The sequence below is a fragment of the Crocodylus porosus genome, unplaced genomic scaffold, assembly GCF_001723895.1.
Source record: "Crocodylus porosus isolate Cpor-Errol unplaced genomic scaffold, CroPor_comp1, whole genome shotgun sequence".
In the NCBI taxonomy this organism is placed as follows: domain Eukaryota; kingdom Metazoa; phylum Chordata; order Crocodylia; family Crocodylidae; genus Crocodylus; species Crocodylus porosus.
In genome coordinates this window covers 39,473,735-39,493,619 of record NW_017728906.1, presented here as the reverse complement: position 1 = coordinate 39,493,619, position 19,885 = coordinate 39,473,735, and the positions used below count along the sequence as shown (strand labels likewise).

General features: G+C 38.7%; 1 protein-coding gene across 4 annotated transcripts in view; it reads left to right on the top strand.

Moving 5' to 3' along the window:
• The window catches only part of ERG (ERG, ETS transcription factor), a 243,195-nt gene that overhangs the window by 169,904 nt on the left and 53,406 nt on the right, over positions 1-19,885 (top strand). For all 4 annotated transcript variants that reach the window (XM_019528939.1, XM_019528942.1, XM_019528938.1 and 1 more), the window contains one exon: positions 18,768-18,985. In XM_019528939.1, the coding sequence (XP_019384484.1) occupies positions 18,768-18,985 (218 nt within the window). The remainder of the gene's footprint in view (positions 1-18,767; positions 18,986-19,885) is intronic.

Sequence of the window (19,885 nt, the reverse complement as noted above, 5' to 3'; positions counted from 1 at the left end):
GAGCCTCCCTGAACAGACCCTAGAGCCAAGCTGGATTCACCGTAACTCCCCACCCTTCCCCCCCGACAGCTGCACTTGCCTCTGGGGGGCGAGAGAATGCACCCACCTATCATGGAACCCCGAACTGGGGTCTGCAAGACACAGGGAGCAAGCCCCCTCCACTGGGTTTTTCACCCCCATCCCTTCCCAGGGAGCCAGGCTGGGAATCCTTAGCCCTTCCCCCTCACCAGCTGTCCTTGCCTCTGAGGGTCTGGCTGCCTTTCCAGTTTCAGAAATGAGCACTAGTTCATGTCATTATCAGCTCAATCTGTGCAGTTCAGAGTAAACTTTGAAGGTTGAATCGATTCTGCCTTGAGCTTTTTGACTGTCTGTACTTAACAATACTAATTGACTGCTTGTGCCAATTCTCTGTCCCTCAGTCTCTTCACCTCACTGTCATTTAACATAGTTACTTTTTGGTTACCAAATGTAAGGACATAGTTCTGATTGCTAGATATGGCTCCCACTCCAGGTTTCCTGCAATGAAGTAATTAGTTTGTCTCTCAAGGGACACAGCAGAATACTGCCTCATGCCACAGGAATATTAAAACAGGAAGTCAGACAATTTGGAACCAGCATTCCAACTCAGGAAAGAACTTGCAATCCGGGGCGTCTTGGGGGATGCTGGGGCACAGCCCCAAAATTTGCAAGTGTACTGTAAAATTTGGGTTGGTTCTTCACTTTGCCCACACTCCACATCTGTCTTTCCTCTCCTCCTCTCCCTTGCCTTATCCACCTCCTTCAAGGTACCCTTTCCTGTCAATTTTTTTTCCATTTTCTGTATCACCTTCGAATTCAAATCAAATCCTGGAACTTGTATGGGTTTTGCTGCAGTCTCATTGTCCAACCTAGTTATATTTTAACTTCTTGTCCTGTCTATTTAGATGTTAAGCTTCTTGGGGTAAAGAGGCTTTACTACTGTATTTAAGTACAATGTCCAGCATAGTGGAACCTCATTCTTGGTTGGTCAATATACACTGCATTAATACTATGATTAATAAATAATAAGGGGGGAGGGGAGTGAAATGTCCTTTCTTGGTGTTATGAGAACCTACAGCAAGCAGTCAACAAACTGGACAAGTGTGACCTCCTCCCTAAATGTCATTTCCAGTAGAGTATGTTTCACATCTATATCATGCAAGCATTAATGAAATGGTACTATTTTTGATGGTGGGTTTCCTGTGTGTTACACCTTTTGTCTGCAGAAAACAAATGTCAATGGCATTTTGTAACTGAAAGGATAAAATGGGCTTCACTTCAACACATTTTACAGATGGTACAGACTCAGTAATTGGGAAAATGGATTATAGCTGCCAAGTTAATTCTAAATATGGAGTCTTTTGACTTGCAAACATGTTTCGGGTAGGGCAATTGAAATACTTTGTCATTTAGTTTTATTCCCTTTTTTCTGCTTTCATGGCCTTGACAGCCCAAATTTGGAAGCAGGAGTTAGAAACAGCGTAGTAACATTTGCCACTGACTTTTATCAGATGTGCCACAATGTAGAATACCTACAGGAGCTCACTGCATGGGAAATGGGAGCTATGCGTGGGTTTTTCTGATTTAAATGAGTCTCAGCAACTTCAAAGATTGCAGTGTTTGCCCAGGAAATTAATTAATTTGATTTTCTGTTTCATTCTTATTGAATGATGTGTTTTATTTTGCTTTATGTAGTGCATACTTTAATTTTGCTAGATTGCTAAGAAGCTTAAATGGCATTTGTTTACTTTCCTTATGGATGAGACTTGAAATCATGACCTGAGTATGACTCATACATTGTATATAATGATATGGCAGTTTTGGACTCCAAGACATATAAAGGTGTTCTTGGAAGCTAAAAAACCAAGGTACAAATCAGTTAGACATTTGGGTGATTTTGAAACCTCAGATCCTTTGAAATAGTTGGCAATATGCCTATTGCATATTTACAGTTATGCAACTCTTCCTCTGTGTGACTTTTAAAGTTACTCCTTCCTTTTTTCTTCACGTCCCTTGGTGGTACCAAAACATTGAGCTTTTTTTCCCCTCTCTCTCTCTTCTTGGTATGGAGCATTGTTCTGTGGAAATGGGTTGTTTTGAGTTCACACTTTGTTTTCCTGCTGTTTTTCTGGGAAGTTGGATATGACACAAAAGATATGAGAACAGCTTGTAGGAAATGGGTTTGTTTGGGGAAACAATAAAAGAGCAACTGCTAGCATACCTTTCAGATGTATGCATAACATACAAGATTCACACACACACACACACACACACGTATATTTATGTAGCATTTCTTAATGCTATCATCAGATAAATCAGTATTTTTGATGTATCCTAAACTTTGTATAATTACTGCTTCACTTCACACGGTAAGGATGATTAATTATGTTGTTTAGCTACTCTCTAACCTCTCCGATGTATTTTGAGCTGTGAGGAACAAGTCAACTTAATGTTTTGATATTCTAATATAAATACCTAAGTTCTCTGGGCTACATATTGCCCTCATTTTGCAATGAAATTTTTACTGGTGTCACTTTAAGATAGTACATATGATCCTTTATATTGACCATACATATCTGCATTTACATCTGTCTACTTTGGTTAGTCCATAAGGTGCAAAACTACCTTGCCTTAACTTTATGTTGACTCTAGAGGTTAATGATGTTGCAGGACAGTGATATGTTCTGAAGGAGAACTGCAAGTAATTGTTTTAACTGAATCAGTTTTAAGAATCTACCATCACCTAATTCTGCTATCCATACAATTGTCCTTGACCTGCAGTATTTTTACTGCAGTGGCATCTTCCTTCTTTGTATATGTTGCCATTATTCCTGAGTGAATATTTTTCAGCAAATAGTTAATGTGCGATTACTAAATTATTCACAGAAGAAAATATAGATAGATAGGGATATCTAACTTGAAAGCAGAACAAATCATTTTAAAACAAGATTCTATTTTGGGAGGAGGGTTGATCTGAAACAATTTCTTTCTTGTGATATTCTTGGTTTTGTCTACTCACTGGTAGTGTATTGTTCATGCAGCTCTAGTTACATTATACCACAAGACTTTTTTTACTAGTCTTATATTTAATGTGTGATCTGATACAACAATATCCTTAAGATATTCCTGATTCAAGAAAGAATGAAAAGGACACTAGGTTGTACACAGTAAAGGATGCAATTGAAAAGTTTGCTCAAAATCCAGAGAGATTACCCATACAAGCAGCATGCCACGGTTTAAATTGGAAACACCACAAGAACCATTTAGTATACAGTATTTAGAGAGCAAATACACAGAGGTGTGAGGAAGTAAGAAGGGAATCTAATGGAGATTAAGAACATAGTAAGGTGTTATGCAAAAAAAAAAGAAAGTGGTCTTAATGTGGTGACCTAAAACTGGCTATATTTATTTGCATTCTAATTCCAGCTTCTAAATCTAGAATTTGCATCCTAATTTCAGTTTCCTAATTGCAGAGTACTTAGAAAATGGCAAGAAAAAAATCTGACTCCAAAGTAAATAAAAACATATGTATAAACAAAGATGCTTTTATCTGCATTTTTTCAAAGTCATCAAGTAGGGTAATGACTTTAATAAGCATAGAGTTTGATGAATGCTTTCCAAGTAGGGATAGTGGCTCATAAATATGTATGACTTTGGACATAGCGGTGTATATTGTAACTTCAGCAGCCAAATGTGGGACCTGGGGAAGTGCACTTCCTCAGCATTTTGGCTAGGGCTGCTAAGAAAAAAGCAGCGGGACAATTGCTCTGAGAATGACCTCAAGCAGTTTCTACACTCCATTTACAGGTGCTGTGTGTAATTTCCCGCACCTCTGGGTTGGCCAACAGCAGTGAAAAGAGGCGAGAGAGAGGAATAAAAGCCCTACCCACACCCTTACTTTAACACCATCATTTTGGGCCAAGTTTTCACATGATCAGAAAGTGGAAGATGCCCACCAGAAATCTGGATGGGCCAGATGTAAAGTGGAAAGTTCCTCTTCCTCTTCTCTGCATATATCTGATCTGGGGTAAAATTATCAATAGTACCTCAGTGGGGTAAGAGCACAAACCCAAGTGACTTTCAAAGAGACACAGGCTTCTCAGTGCCTGAATCAATTTGGAAAATTTTACCACAGATCCCATGTGACCATGCTAAAATGTGAAAAGTAGGTGCCTGGGTACTTACCACGTCACATCTGCCAGAGTTCAGTTGTCACACCAGTTTAGGCATTTAGGAGCCCAAGTTGAAAGTCATTGTGAGTTGGGTTCCTACCTCCCTTAGGTGCTTTAGTTCCTTTTATCCTTGAGTCTTATTTGTCTCTTAATTTTTTAGATTTGTAACATGTTTCTGATTCTTCCTGTGATGATTTGTTTGGCAGAGTAGGTTCTATATATATGTTTAGCATTGGTTGGACTAAAATATTTTGATTATTTAAATATTTTTATTTTAAAATGTGCCCAGAAGCTGAAAACACAATCACCTTAAAATGGAAATATATACAATTAATTTTGTTAGGCTTATTGTGAATACAATATCTGATCTTGGAGTTACAGTTCAACAGTAAAGAAGGTTGTAGATTCCACCTTCTGTGATGACTGAGGGAGTCTCAGGATCCTCTTCTCCTTAGCTAGCTACAGGCAGTCAAAAAGCCCAAGGCTGAATCAATTCAGTCTTTGTAGGTTAATCTAAACTGCAGAGATTACATTGAAACTGAAATAAAAAGGCATTTACTTTTGATTCAGGAAATGCAGCCACATACCTGCAGTGGTTCAGGCCAGAAGCTGGGAGGCGCTAGAGTATAGCTCTCTAGCTGTGTATGTACTTCCTCTTCCTGCTGCCCCCAAGGTTTCTGGGATTTGCAGTCCAGAATTACAGCAGCAGGACTCTGCAAGGTTGCTCATCACTTCTTTCACGTACCTCTGGGATTTGTAGTCCACAGTTGCATCCAGCAGTAAATTTGAGTTGGGGAAGGGATGTTTAACCCCACTTCCTGGCCCCAGAACCCAGCTGCGGTTTGCTAGGGAGGGGCACAGACTAGGCCATATCCCCAGCTGGGCTTGCTCCCTACTTGTCAGCCATCCCTCAGTGCCCCAGCTAGGGAGCAGAACTCAGAGCCTCTCTGGAGCAAAGAGCACAGCCCAGCCCAGCCCAGGGCTGGAAAGCATGCTGGGATGCTGGGGGACTCTGATTGAACTTGAACCAGGAAGGGCTCTGAGATAGAAGTCTCATAAACCAGTTTGACCCAAATCAGTTAAGTCTGATACTATATTCAACCAGGCCTATCTTAAACCAATTTCAGCCATTTTGAAACCGGTTTATGTACACTGATATTCTGTTCTGTTACATGCTTAAACCAGTTTCTGATCACTTAAACCAGTTTATGTGCAACTTCCGTCCCTAGCCCTTTAGTCACTTCAATTGGCAGAAAAAATCCATGATTGTTTATGTTGAGGTTTTCTGGATAAATCTGCAAAACCAAAATACAAGCACTCAAATTGTGTCCAAGTACAACTTGTAATTCCAGACTGAGATGAATAGCCTCACAAAAACACAGTAATTCTTTTAAAAAACTGTTGGGGCGGCTACCTGTTGTTCCAAAAATGCAAAGTAGAAACCCAGAGAGGATAGGGTTACAAGACTAGAATGAAATCTATGTGTTGGGTCATACAGCTATTTTGGCCCTGAGAATAAGTTTCTCAATATCGTTTTGATCTAACAGCAAGGAAAGTTCTTAGCAAGTGTGGCATGCAGCCTCAGCTCATTTCCTATTGGGCTATGGTCCACTTTACAAACCTGCCACCCATTTTGCCAAATAAATCTTTGCTTGAAAGAAGACTGAGGCAAAAACAGATGTTTATATTTTTTAACAAAGTAGAGGGCTGGCTGCTCAGTTAGGCCGATGATAAGGTCTGAAACTGGAATAGCTTGGGAGAGGCTGTGTGCTGGCAGTGGGCTGACACAGGATTTGAAGGAGCTTTTGATCCAAGTACTCTCAGTTCTTTACCCTTTTTGGAGTCTCAAAAGTTATCAACAAAACTGAGAGAGAAAATCGTTTGAAAGTTTTTAAAGTTGACAATAATATCAAGATGGAAAAAAACAAAAGTCCATTGTAATATCTTCAAGAAGTGGTTATTCAAGCCTCAGTGTTATTTTGCTTATTAGAGGGATGGAAGAACTAAAATAAACACACAAAGTTAGGTATTCTTTAAAAATATATATACAATATACAATTGGATAGCTGCAGAATACAATTGCAATCTTTTTGGCATTCATGAATTTAGCTTTTCCTAAATTATTCCTAGTTATTTAGGGATAAACATTATAGGCCTGATTTATCATTGTGCTACTCCGAGTTTGCACAAGTGTAACAACGCTGATTTGAGGCCTTCTGTTCTTTAAGGAAGAGATCAACAGCACAAGAACTTGGTATGTACCTAACTCCTAATTTCCATTAATGTATTTGACAATCTCACACAATTTTTTAAAAATTTTGTTCCTTTAAAAAAACCCTATCATTAAATAAGACCCCATTTTTCTCTGGTCTACTGTGCACTCTTCGATATTGTAACTGAAGTATCCTATCACTGGGTAATCAGGCAATTTGTTAATACTGTGATAGTGTTGATTCTTGGTGAGACTAGCCTGAAATTCCTTCTGTTTTTGTACAGGAAGCATGTTTGGCTTGCATGTGTCAGTGCACAAAGCCATAAACCTGACTACTTTAGTGATTTCACACAGCAAATACAATGAAGAAAACTCAGCAAGCCTGAGCTAGTCACAAATCATATCGCCACTTGCTTGAATAGCAAACCTGCCAGTTAATAAATGAAGCTTAGTGCTAACCCTGCTATCAAAGACCAGCCAGACCTTTGTCCCAAGACTTCTGTAAAAGCAATATGCATTATGTTTCATTAGCTAATGCTTGCAGTTTCTGATGCCCATGACTTCTGCAAAATGTTTTGAAGTTTCTATCCCTTAACTCAAGTTTGGGACTCTATATGTTGCTTTAAATTATTGTGAGGTATCAGATGAAATAGCTCATTGTGATATGGCATGTCTTTAAAAGTAGGTCCCCTTTGCATCCTTAATGCATCCTGTGAGAGAAACCCCCAAGCATGGCACGTCCATCTGCTCCTACTTGACCACTTCAGTGCAATGTCCCCAGTAGCCTCTCTTAAGGACACTGGAGACTGAGGTCTCAAGAACAGCCACAAGGAGACCTCCTCAGAGAAGCTTCATGGGTGCATTTCTGGGTTTGGTGCATGCAAGGAAACATGTGTGGCATCCCTCCTAAGGCATGCTGGGAATGCAGCATAGATGTATCCTAAGACATTTATAGGGACTTTCTGGTCTTTGAAGATGATTGGTCCACCAACCTTTTGGATGTGGTAATGTTGTCATAATACCCTGCATGGAGCATTGCCCAGCAGGTGGCGCTGGTCTAGGAACTGTGGAGACCTAGATTCTAATTCTAGCTTCTTAGGTAACTCAATTTCCCAATGTGTAATAGGAATTGAAAAGAATGTGTCTTCTCTTGAAAGCATTTTGAGATCTAGGGGTAAATGCCTGATATTATAAATATTATGTCATGGATAAGATGTGATGACAAAAAGATGAATACCAATGGCTTTGGCAAAAATAAAGTTATGGAAATTAAAATCATTAAATTAAAAAATATAATTCTCTTTCAAGCTTTGTGTTTTTAGGATATCTGGGAACTTATTTACATTATAAAATACAAAGCTTCTGCATCCAGTCCTGCATCCCCTTGTTTGTGGAGCCAAGAGAATGATTCACATAAATAAATGCTGTAGGTCTAGACCCTGCCTACTTACCAGCAGTTGCTTTCATGGCCCCAAATTTCATATTGTCATTTTGATTTAGGGTCAGATATTTCTTTTTCTGAGTGGGACTATGGCTGTATCTCTCTCTGGCTTTCAAATATGCTTTAAATTTTTCCAGCAAGACATGAAGACCCCCAATAAGTGGCAGCAGAATGCCTTTATTTGAATTACTACTGACTTCTCAAATGCCCATTTCAAATAGGTGGAGGATGTTAACTGAATTGGCAATAATATTCTTATGGGTGGAGGTGAGGACAACATCTGTCTTTCCTATCTTGTACTGGCCAAGGCTTTTTGTTGTTTCTGAACTCTCTCATGAATATAAGAAGTGGAATTTTGTCTGATTGAATGAATCCAAGTCATAGAGATTTAGCGATAGAACACTTTCCAGATGTGTGCTCCAACTCCTGAAGCAGGTGACTACATTTTAAGTTTTAACCTTTGTCAGTATCTTCCACACACAGTATTAAATATCTTTTGATGAAGCTTCTTTTGAGGATGGTCAGAATAGAGTTGTAAGACTGTCATGATCTAATAAACTGGCAAGAGCATTAATCATTTGATTCTAGTTCACTTGCTATTACCTAGTGCAATGAATCTGAGGCTCAAAGACTTGGCTGCAAATTTGGATAACATTCCAACAGCAGTTCAACCACAGTTTGGTTTACTACGCAGTACTGCCAGTTTCTGACCTGGGTACAGTGGAGGACTCAAGACTAGAAGATTATCCAATGTCCTGTGAGATGTTATTGACTTGCCACTGGTATCGTATTAGCTATATTGTAAAAACGGCATTTTTAACCTCTGAGATTAGGTTTTGCTATCCAGCAAACAGCCTCCTAAAGTGTAAAATAAAGGGAAAATATGCCTGACAATAACAGTAAAAGTAGCAAGCTGCAGCTATGAATTTCTGTATATCATTTGATAAAAATCAATGGAAACTGTTCCATGCAACTGTATATTCTGTGCTCTTAGTTCCAGTCTGGTTGACCATTATTTGGCTCATTTTTATGGCCACAGTTTCATACAAAGCCTCTTGATTCAGAAAACACAAGTTTTGCCTGTGACCGGCGAGACAGCCAGGCAGTTTTAACTGATATCTCTCCACTGAAATCAGTGGAGTTATGCTGATTTGCACTGACTCAGGATCTGTCACTTCACATATTCATTTTCACTATCAGGGGAGGCAATAAGCATGGGGTCAATGAAGGATAACTAGAAAGAAACTTGTTGCTATCTGGCTCTTGAACCTGCAGCTTTTTGTTGATGAGTGCTTTTCTTTTTCCACTCTTCACATATATTCCATCTCTATATTTGTTTAAATTCATGTCATGCACCTATAATACCTATAATAATATCTATATTAAACATATAGTAGTCATCCTTACATGCTAATTAATAGATTGAGATTTGAATGGAGGTGCATGAAGTCATGGACCGGGGTGGATTCAGAGGGGTGCAGCACTGCAGATTCACTGTGCTTTCACCACTCTCTCTGCCTTTCCCCCCTGTCTCCCCATAGGAGTAGTGGTGTGTTGAACCTCTTTTTGTAAATTCTGGATCCACCCATAGACATGGATGGGGAGGGGAAACGGAAACGGAAACAACGATGTGGCTTCATAGGGTACAGAACAGGGCAGAGCCTAGTTAACATGTTAATTAGTACTTGAAAAACCCAGGTGTGACAGCTTATACATTTATATGTCATTCTGATAAAATTGTTGATGGGAAAGAATTTATTAATTGTTTCACATTTCTAATTTTATTTTGATAATGGCAATATGTGTTGTTTTAAAAAGGTAAGGGGTTTTGTCTTGCCTTTATGCTTGTGGTTTTAGGAGTTTATATCACTAAAATCTGAAATGTAGTATAATTTACATCTTATTAATACTATTTGCACCATATTTAATAATGTGTATTACAACATTTCTACAGGTCTGAAACAAAATAGTTTGATATGTTTATTCAGAAAAAAATTGATCTGATTCAAGATTGATTTTTATTCTGAAATGCCAGAATATCCTGAAAATTTAAATTTTTGCTTTCTGACCAATTCTAGTGTCTATAAAAGTATAGGAGGTAGACTGTGTTGGGAGAACAGTTTTCAGGCTTAGGAAACATATGCTTATGTATCTGAAAAATATGTATTCAAGTAGAATGAAAGCTCATGCAGATGGTGAGAAATAAGTTGAAAACAGGGTTACATAGAAAAGGTTACATAAACAAACTGATATGTTTAAAACAAAGGAAATTAGTTCTGCTGTATACGGGGCAGAAAAGGGCTCCCACTTTGAATACTGTTTGCATTATAAAGTAGCCAAGCTCTAGAAAAACTACAGAGGAATGCAGCAAACTTATGTAGGGGGTTAGGAAGTCTTTGTTCAGAGAAAAGCCTCAAAAGTTTTAACATCTTAAGTCTGGGGGGGAAAAAAGAATAAGAAATCAAACCCTTCCATATTTCAGGTAGGCTAAAGTGAACCAAGAAGATCTTGAATATGTATTCTACCTGTAGGGAAGAAGCAGTAAATCCAGAGCCTATCTGGAAAATTGAAGGAAAGAGTCAAGCTAGAGGTTAAGTAATGTTCCTATTCTTGATGCCTGATCCAGCCCTCATCAAAGAGAATGGAAAGACAGCTATTCACTACAGTGAGAGCTGGACTGGCCCCAGAACATTATTGGAAAGTTGAACAGTCTACCATATGATGATATGGAAGCAGACTACATAAATGCATCTTCGGCAAAACAAGAGCTACATTCTGCAGCTGGAATAAATGTATATAATAATGCTATTAATTTATACCTTTATCCAAACTCTTTTAATATCCTGCTCTAGGATTTTTGTAGTAACTTTCTATATTGGTAAATTCTACTGCTTAGCTATATGCTGCCTTAAGAAGTATTTTTTCTTTTTTTAATTTTACTAGATTTTAAGAAAAATGGTCTTTGCTTTTAATTTATGAGATTTAACAAAAAGGAGGGACTGATTACCCTTCATAATGCAGAATATTTTGATCATATGTCCTGACATTTCTGCTTTCCAGCCCAAATAATCTTGGTTTGATTAAACAAACACCTTTCCTCTAATGATTTAATGTCTGTTTTAAAAGTATAATTGTCCCTATTGTTCTGCTAAATCAGTCTTTTATTCGGGGGATGGGGTTGTTTTGTTTTGTTTGGGCTTTTTTGCTTATCAAAACGAATAAACCAAAATCAAATACAGAAGGACATTCTGTTCTTTCACCCTTGGTACAGAAAGTTCAAATGAGAGCCCTGGTACACGAACTAAAAAACAAACTCTGAATGAAAAATAATTATATTCTTTTGTGCCGCTGATAGTGGGGCAGCAATTCTGTCAAAAGAATGAAAATGGTTGTCAGATATAATTTTACTTCTCATAGTACATCAAAGTATTCAATTTCATGTACATACATGAATAATCTTTCCCGTCTGTCACTACAGTCTATGCTTCATCATGCCATGCCATGCAGACCACTAGTTACTAGGAATGAATGCTTTAACTTTTGAGATGTCAGAAGAATATATTGTCTCATGAAATCCAGGAAGATGACCCATCCAATTACTATAACTGTTCCCAGAAAGGTACAAAACTTGGCAGAGTAGGAGGAAGCCTTGTATGACTCTATTTTTATAATATGTTAATATTTACTTTGCCTACTTGATGTTGCCAATTTTTTTGGGTAACAGCATTAATATAAATGTGAAAAAGATTAGCATGAAAATAAGTGATGAAAAATGTTTAATAAAAACATAAATGACATCCATATGCAAAAAGCTATTTTGTTATGTAACCACATATATCTATGTGTGCTTGTGTGTGTGGCTAGATCATAAAGTTATTTTTCATATTGTTGATTACTGAGAAGTTTTAAATTAAATGTTTTAGAAGATTGCACTTAAAATTTTATGAATACAAGCTATACATTTATACAAATAACATGTTTGTAGAAAATAAGAATCTATGTCTTCCTAGCCTTTGCAGTTGAAAAGAGAGAAGAGCCTATCAGGCATACCATATAAAAATAATTTTTACTCATTTCGAGTTTAAACATTTCAAATAATAAAATTCTATTCACAAATAATTTAACAATGGATGAAACAATTAGCCATTAAAAATGTTAGTCTATGATTTGGTGATTCATAAGAGTTGCATAAAAATGTGTGAAACCTGAATAGCTTATTATAGTATTAACATGAAAAAATGATGAAATACATTATTTGCAAATATTTTTTAATGATTGCTATTGTTCTTTACTGTAGATATATATGTAGGTGTATACAGATGTATATGTATAACATATGGTCAGTCCCTCTCAATTCTTGTATAATAAAAATTCCCTTTGAAGTCTAAATGGCTTGGCTAAGACAGCAGAGTATGTGTGAGTCTGCACCTGACTTCCCTTATGTATGCATATTAACTACTGATGGCATTGGACAGTACAAGGAAGTAATAAAAAAGAAAATAATTGTGCTTATCTAATTCATACATTAATATAATGGTTAAGTCTTAGGGGCCTTACTAGAGAGTAACTGAGGATAGATAGTATGGGTAGAAGTACAGGAGGAACAAACTGTTTTTGGGTGCCCTATCATTTCTTGAATGACAAGATTGTACATAGTCACAACAAATTCCAAATTTCATGGTACTATTTTATACTTTTCTACAATATGAAACTCATATTTTTCTTCATACCATGAACCATCCTGAGATGATTAGATACTGCTTTATCTTTGAGCTAAATTCTGAAGCGTCTTGAGTCACACATTGTTAAGCCTACTTCAGAGGCCATGGAAAAATCAACATTTATCAACCCTACTATATCCAAACATGTTCCATAGGTATTCCATGCTCTAAAAACAAGTAAAAGATGTGATAATCTAACATATCATGGGGTAGTAACAATTGGAAGGCTGAGAAAAGGAGAGGATGGAAAGTATGATGGCCTGAATCCTGGCAGACAGAAAATACTGTGAAATGGCAGCTAAGAATACTAAGTTCCAAGTTTCCAGCAGTGAAATCCTTGTCCCACTGAAGTCAACAGCCATATTTCCTTTAATTTCTGGGCTGAAATCCCAACCCCACTGATGTGCAGGGGGAGAGGAGAGAATAGAATAATGTAATCCTAGAAGAATACAACTGGAAAGGATCTCAGGATGTGATCTAGTCCAACCGCCTGCTCAGTGTAATCTATTCCAGTGCTTATCTACCCTCATAGTTTGAAAGCTATTCCTAGTGTCCAACCTTGGTTCCCCTTGGTGCAATTTACCTTTAGTTCATTTACTGTCCCTTATGAACACAAAGAATACTTGATCACCATCCTTTTTATAACAACTCTTTTGCATTTGAAGATTTGTATCAATACTTATCTCCTGAGATTTCTCCAGACTAAATAATTTAAGTTCTTTCAACCCTTCTTTGCATGTCATGTTTTCTAGATCTCTACTCATTGTTGTTGTTCTCCTCTGGACTCTTTCCTATTTGTCTATGTCATTTTTGAAGAACAGTGCCCAAAACTAGACACAATACTTAGGTGGGTCCTCGTGTGCTGAATAGAGTGGAAGAAAGACTTCCCATGCCTTAGCTGTGACACTTACTTTTTTAATAGTTTGCCTTTTTTTTTTCTTTTTTTGCAACAACACTACACTTTTGACTCATATTCTGTTTGCGGTCCACTATAGTTGCTTGGAAGTAAGATTATCCTGTTCTAGGTTATGTTCCTAAGGTATGCTGACTCCACAGGTAAAGCTCTGTCAATTGTTCAAACTTGTTCAAACTGAGAATTGGACAGGATGTTTTCTCCAAATATCTTGTCTTCCCCAGATATCTACACCTTCCAACAGCAAGGGAAAGAAGGTGCATGTGGTGTCACCCAGGACTTATAGGTGCAGACACAAATGCAGCTCCCTGCTGTAACTGAGAAAGTTTTGCAGGAATCGTTCTAAGTAACAAAGTTCATTGGGCAATAGTAAAGTAAAGACAGACAGTACATGTAGTCTGGTTATTATGGAAGCTTCACCCTGCCACTAATTCCTCCACATGAAATAACCAATGTGTACAAAGATATGACAGAAAATACAGATATTCCCACACTGCCTCCATAGCCCGTTTCTGATAACTGATAAATCACAAGGCAACACACTAGTGGAATCTGAACTCAATTGCCAAATCGTATGAGGAATTCCTGTGATAGACTGGATATTTTTAGCTCAGAAATCATTTAGAATGAGACGTGTTCCTGATAAATGTAGCTAGACACAATCTTTTATATTAATTTATGGGCTTTATTTTTCTGTTTTGATCTGTTCTGTTTTGATCATAGTCTTTACACTATCACTATAATTGCTACTAACTGCCATAGTTTTGGGGGAGGATTTAGTATAATCTGCTCAGATACATTGAATCCACTGAAATACATTTCATTTCTCCCCTTTATGTAATATAACATGTCAGGTTGTACATTCATAGGATGTTGAAAAATAACATGGAGATGTTGTAAAATAAACTAAGGGGGAGGCAATATTTTATGATAGTGATTCATGCCGATAGATACAGATTTAGTAAATCCTCCTGTCTCTTAAAATCCTGGTTTGTGTTGTATAAATACCCCCAAACAGTCTTCAGTCATGTTGTTCAGAGCCATGCTTAGTGTGATCTTGGAATAAAAGGTGTTTTATTTAGAAGGAGGGTGTGGGGTGCCTGCATGCTTGTGCATGTGGGTAAATAAAACCAATCAGCAGCATTTTTATGCAACTTTCAGAAATGTCACATATTGATTACAGATTAAAGTAACATTCTACCTGCTATTTTTGCAGCCTTCACTTTGCTTTCTTATGTATAATTCATACTTTCTTATACACATTTACGGTAATCAGTATTGCCAAAGTTAACATTACATAATATGTTATTCAGTCCATGTACTGACTCCACAGCGGAGCAGAGGAGAAGGAAGTGGGCAGAAAACTGTCTCAGACACTGAATGGCAGTCCATCCAGTATTGCGGGTACATGCTCAAGGGGGAGTATATTTTCATGGAAAATTATAGAATACAGTAAAAGAAAATATTTTCCCCCCTGAGAGACTTAATTCCTTTGAACCTCTGGAAATGAAAATAAGAAAGTTGGATGTAAAGATCCCTTACTAAATGATGCAGCATCAAAGGGTTTTGACACCTCTTTCCCCTGACCTCTCTCCAGTGCATCCTCCTACTTGGAGCCAGGATGGTGGGGATAAAAATCCCCAGCAGTCACCCCACCTTTCTAGTAGAGCAGTTCTCACTTCTTCCCACTAGCATCTGGTATGATGTTTGCACGCTGTCAGGATCCCTAAGAATATCAGGAGTTCTGAGCTACTAGGAGCACAGTGAAGAGGTGGCAAAGGGATGGGGGTAGAAAATAGGCTGGTAACTTAACTATGCAATGGTTCAGGTAATGCCCAGATTCTTGTGGCAGCTTTCGTGCAGCCTTTGTGTAATGTGAGTAATGATAATGATACTTTGTAAAACATTTTCCAATATTTGATGTGTACTCCCTGATACAAAGTTATAGCCTTGTTGCCAGCTCTTGTGATTTTATTGCAAGTCTCATGATATTTAGTGCTTAGCTTGAAGATTCAGTTCCTGAAGTCAGGAGATTAACTGATAATCTCATGTTTCATTTAAAAAATGTCAGCATCTAGCATTCCAGGTTGTGGAAGAAAGAATGAATGTTATCGAAATATACCCTGAGGGCTCAGAAACCAGGAGAAAAGGAACACTAAATGCATTGCCTTTTTTAAAAAGTCAAACATTTTAAGACAATGTCATGACTTTAAAGTGTGATTAATGTTTTTGAACAGCTGGAATTAGTATTACTGTAGTTTATTCTTTTCTCCAAACATTGTGACTCCTATAGCTCTAGCTCGTGTATCTGTTTCATTCTCTGTTGTCAGGACCATCATCAAGGATGTTGCCTGTTACAGCACACTGACCATCCCACACAAAATGTCCCCAGTGGGGTGTGGTCTGTGATCTACCACTTACTCTTACCAAGCCTGTCTAGCAGACCTAGCTCATGAAGTCTGTTAGTATGTCTAACTTTTGTCAGATGGCTAGTTCATATACTGCTCTTGGCTGGGACTATGTACTCTCAGGCAAGCAGGTCTCTTGTTTGGTGACTTGGTTTTGCCCTGGAATTCTCCAACCCACAACTTATTCTCAGGGCACCAATATGCTCCGGGCTGTCTCTCTGCTCCCTGGCTATATACTGGTCAGAGCAGAGCTTGACATAAGGGGTTCAAACCTTCTTTGTGCTATACTAGGGCAACAAGCAGGTGTTACGTCTATCCAAACTGTGCCATCTAAAAGAGCTATGGTGACTTTAACTGGTTAAAAATAGCAACAAGAAGAAATAAAGTCATTACAAGATTAATTGCAATGGTACAGTAAAAGGGAGATGATCTTTTTTGTAGGCTACATCATTCTCGGGTTCAGTCCCCAACTATATGCAGCTGCAGCTGCCTTCCAACTGCCAGTCTTTTGTACTCAGCCACCTAGACCGTTCCAGGCTGTAAAGGTGCCGTAACCACACTGTCACCACAGCAAGGAAAAGGAGGCAGGGAACCTCTTCCCACATATGCAGCAAATTAGGATCTCCATGCAGTTCTCAAAGAAGTGCTCTGAGAGAGAGATGGCTTATAGGTTGGTCAACATGCCACACTCTCAAGGGAGTTTGGTTTGTGGTTTAAGGGTGGTGTCCAGCCAACCAGTCAGTTAGCACCTCTTTTGCAGCCAGCAGCAAACATTAGCTTTGTTTGCATTTTTATTTTGCTGACAGAAAGACCAAAATCCCTGCAACAGAAGTTACACCCAGCTATATCTCTTCTCCCCATCACTCTGCTTTTCAGAAAAGGATTTGGCACTAATCTTACAGGAAGGAAGAGAAACTCCCTGTGATTTAGCACAGTCGATTCCTTAATCATTTTGCAGGGCAGTTAATGCCTAATACTCATGGATCCTTCTGCCAGATATGGCTTTTTAATGTCTTTATTTTGAATTTGCATTATTTACAGCAGTGTTGGTACAGGGTTCTTTTTCATCAGTCCCAGAAAGTGAACTCTTTTATGTGTCTATAGCAAAGGTGCTCAAAGTTTTTATAAAAATTAAAATTAGAAATGGGCTGAGGGTTGCACAGAAAAGCATTATAAACACACATTATTAGTCATTTTAGGCTTAGCAATACAAAGTAAAAAAGTTCAGTATCCTGTTGAATTATTATAAATTTAATAAACATAATTAAACTTTAAAATTAAATAGTGTCCTGTGCAGTAAGTAAAGGTGGATGGGCCACTGGCTTTTGTTAGCCTACCAGGATCTGGCTGGTTTCCAGGTTCTTAGTGTTGGTGTGGGAGAGACCAGATGGTGACTGCCCAGCTGGCAACACTACCTTACCTCATCTCCCTGGGCTTCCCAGTGCCTGAAGAGAAAACTGGGAACATGGTGGGAGTGAGATCATAATCTGCAACAGAAGAGTGGGCCTTTCTTTGAAATTACTTTCTGCTGTTGTCAGCCCTGTGCGGCACCCTGTACATGGGTTGGGTGGGTATTCATTGCATTTTCCCTTCCAGTTGCCAAAGTTTTCATGGAGATCCAGAACCCGTGAGCCAAGCATCTCTGCTGTTCACCTCTTCTTTCCCCTTCCCCTCCAATGAATTCAATGGTAGGGAAAATAGGATCCAAGCAGCAGAGGCTGTGCTCGTCTCCCATGCTCTAGAGCTGTGTGAAAGCTCTGAACCTACCAGCAGGCTCTGGCTGGAGTCACAGCTTTTGTGCAGCTGTGGAGCTCAGGAACTGAACACTACCACCAGCCAGAGCCCAAGTTGACACGCTAGTAAACTCAAAGCTTCCCTGCAGCTCCACAGCTCAGGAGCTGAGCGCTGCCACCACTATTGCTGCTCATCCTCTCTTTTTCCCTGCTGCTGAATTAAGTGGTGGGCTATGGGAGGGGAACGTGAATGGCAATTGTGCTTAGTTCATGGGCTCCAGAGCTGTAGGAAAGCTCTGAGCTTACTGGCATATATGTCTGTGAAAATGAATGCTGCTGCTGCTGCTGCTCCTACCCTCCTTTTGTCTGTCACAGAATTCAGCGGCAGAGGAAAGAAGGGGAGGAGCAGCAGTAGCATTCGCTTGCACTGTCATGCTAGTGATCAGCTATTCACACCAGCTTCACTGGCTGCACCTGAGGATGAGCACCACTGATCTGCAGAATAACAATAGGACAGACTATGGCAGTGCTTGTGTTCCCATCCCGCTCCTTCTCATGTTCATAGCTGAATAATAAAATCAAAAGATCACTTTGAGGGAAAATATGTAGGGTGTTCTGCAGGCCTATACAGTTTTTGTCCATTCTGCTAAGACCAACAAAACACCAATTGTGGTGACAGCTTTTCTAATGTTGAGATGTTTCAGCACAGTAACAGGGTAGAGACCACTTATATATTTCACAACTGAGAAAACATCAGCTCTTATGATGTAGCTCTCGTGAAGCTAAAAGGATCAGTATTCCACCAAGCTTCGTGTAAGCCATTCAGTCAACTTAGGTCATACAGAAATTCCAGGTTAGGAAGAGATCATGATTTCAATACTAGAAGGCTCAAGAGCCAGATCATCACTTTGGGATGTTCTTTGGGTCAGAGACTCTCTTTCTGTTACTGTGTGCTGTGCTTCCAGTAATTATTTTACTGCACTTCTTGTAATTATATTACAACAAATGATCTTTAGAATGCAAATAAACCGTCAATACATACCTTTCATATGATGCCTGAAACGTAACTTATTCTCATAAATGTTTTGATAATATCTGTACTACCTCTCTGATACAGTGTCATGCTTATTTCTTCTGTTTGGTTTTTAGGAAGCATTATCAGTAGTGAGTGAAGATCAGTCCTTGTTTGAGTGTGCCTACGGAACGCCACACCTTAGTAAGACAGAGATGACTGCCTCCTCTTCCAGTGAATATGGGCAGACGTCAAAGATGAGTCCACGTGTCCCCCAGCAAGATTGGTTATCACAACCCCCCACCAGAGTCACCATCAAGATGGAATGTAACCCAAACCAAGTAAATGGGTCAAGGTAATGAAGCCAGAGTTTAAAATTACTACTAATAAAGCCTTATGCCATTTGTGTCCACCTGTGGTCCAAACTACCATAGCAACTGAATAGCTGTATAGAACAGTGAAATTGGTCCATGTCAAAATGGAATGTAAGGGAAAAGACAGTGAAACATTTTAATTTTTGACTGGTTTCTTTCTGTTTTGTATTGCGTTATTTTTTCCATAGTATTGTGCAGGCAGATTTAGCAGCTTCATGTAGTACAGTATATTTGCTAACTCCTTTTATAAGAGGTCAGCAGGCTGTATTGTGAAAATAGTGTATTTATTCACTTATTGTATGTACCTTTCCCTCCCCCCCCCCCCCAAAAAAAATAAGGTATATGTTTTGAACAAGGAAGCTGATGTCTACACTAGAATGAAGGCATAAGGTTGCCATAATGGCTTCCAAGACCTCTGCTGCTTTTCGTTTCCTTCTCGGGTGCAGGCAGGAGAAGCAGTCACTACTCAGGTCACTCACTGTATCCTTGCAAACCAGGGTTAAAACCTGAGCATCAGAGCTAGTAGGAGGGAGAATGGTACAGGTAGCTGGAAGCATTCAGCCATGTTGAATCCATGTTATGGAAGGGATGATGCTGGAAAAACCTTTTTTTCCTTCATTCTGTCCTACCAAAACAGGGTACATGTCTTATCCTGGGGGAAGGTATATGGTATGTGAGAAGAGAGGTATACTTTCAAGACCTTTTTTGTCTGATAAAAGGCTAAAATGGAGAAAGTAAATTGAGTTATGTACTTCTCTAAATTTCTCATCATGAAGGGGTTTTTTTGAGAATGAAAAATATGTGCAAAACAATTTTTATGCAAAAATTTGCTTTTGGGAACTTTAAAAATAAAGTTGCATATTCTTGTTATCCTTATCTAA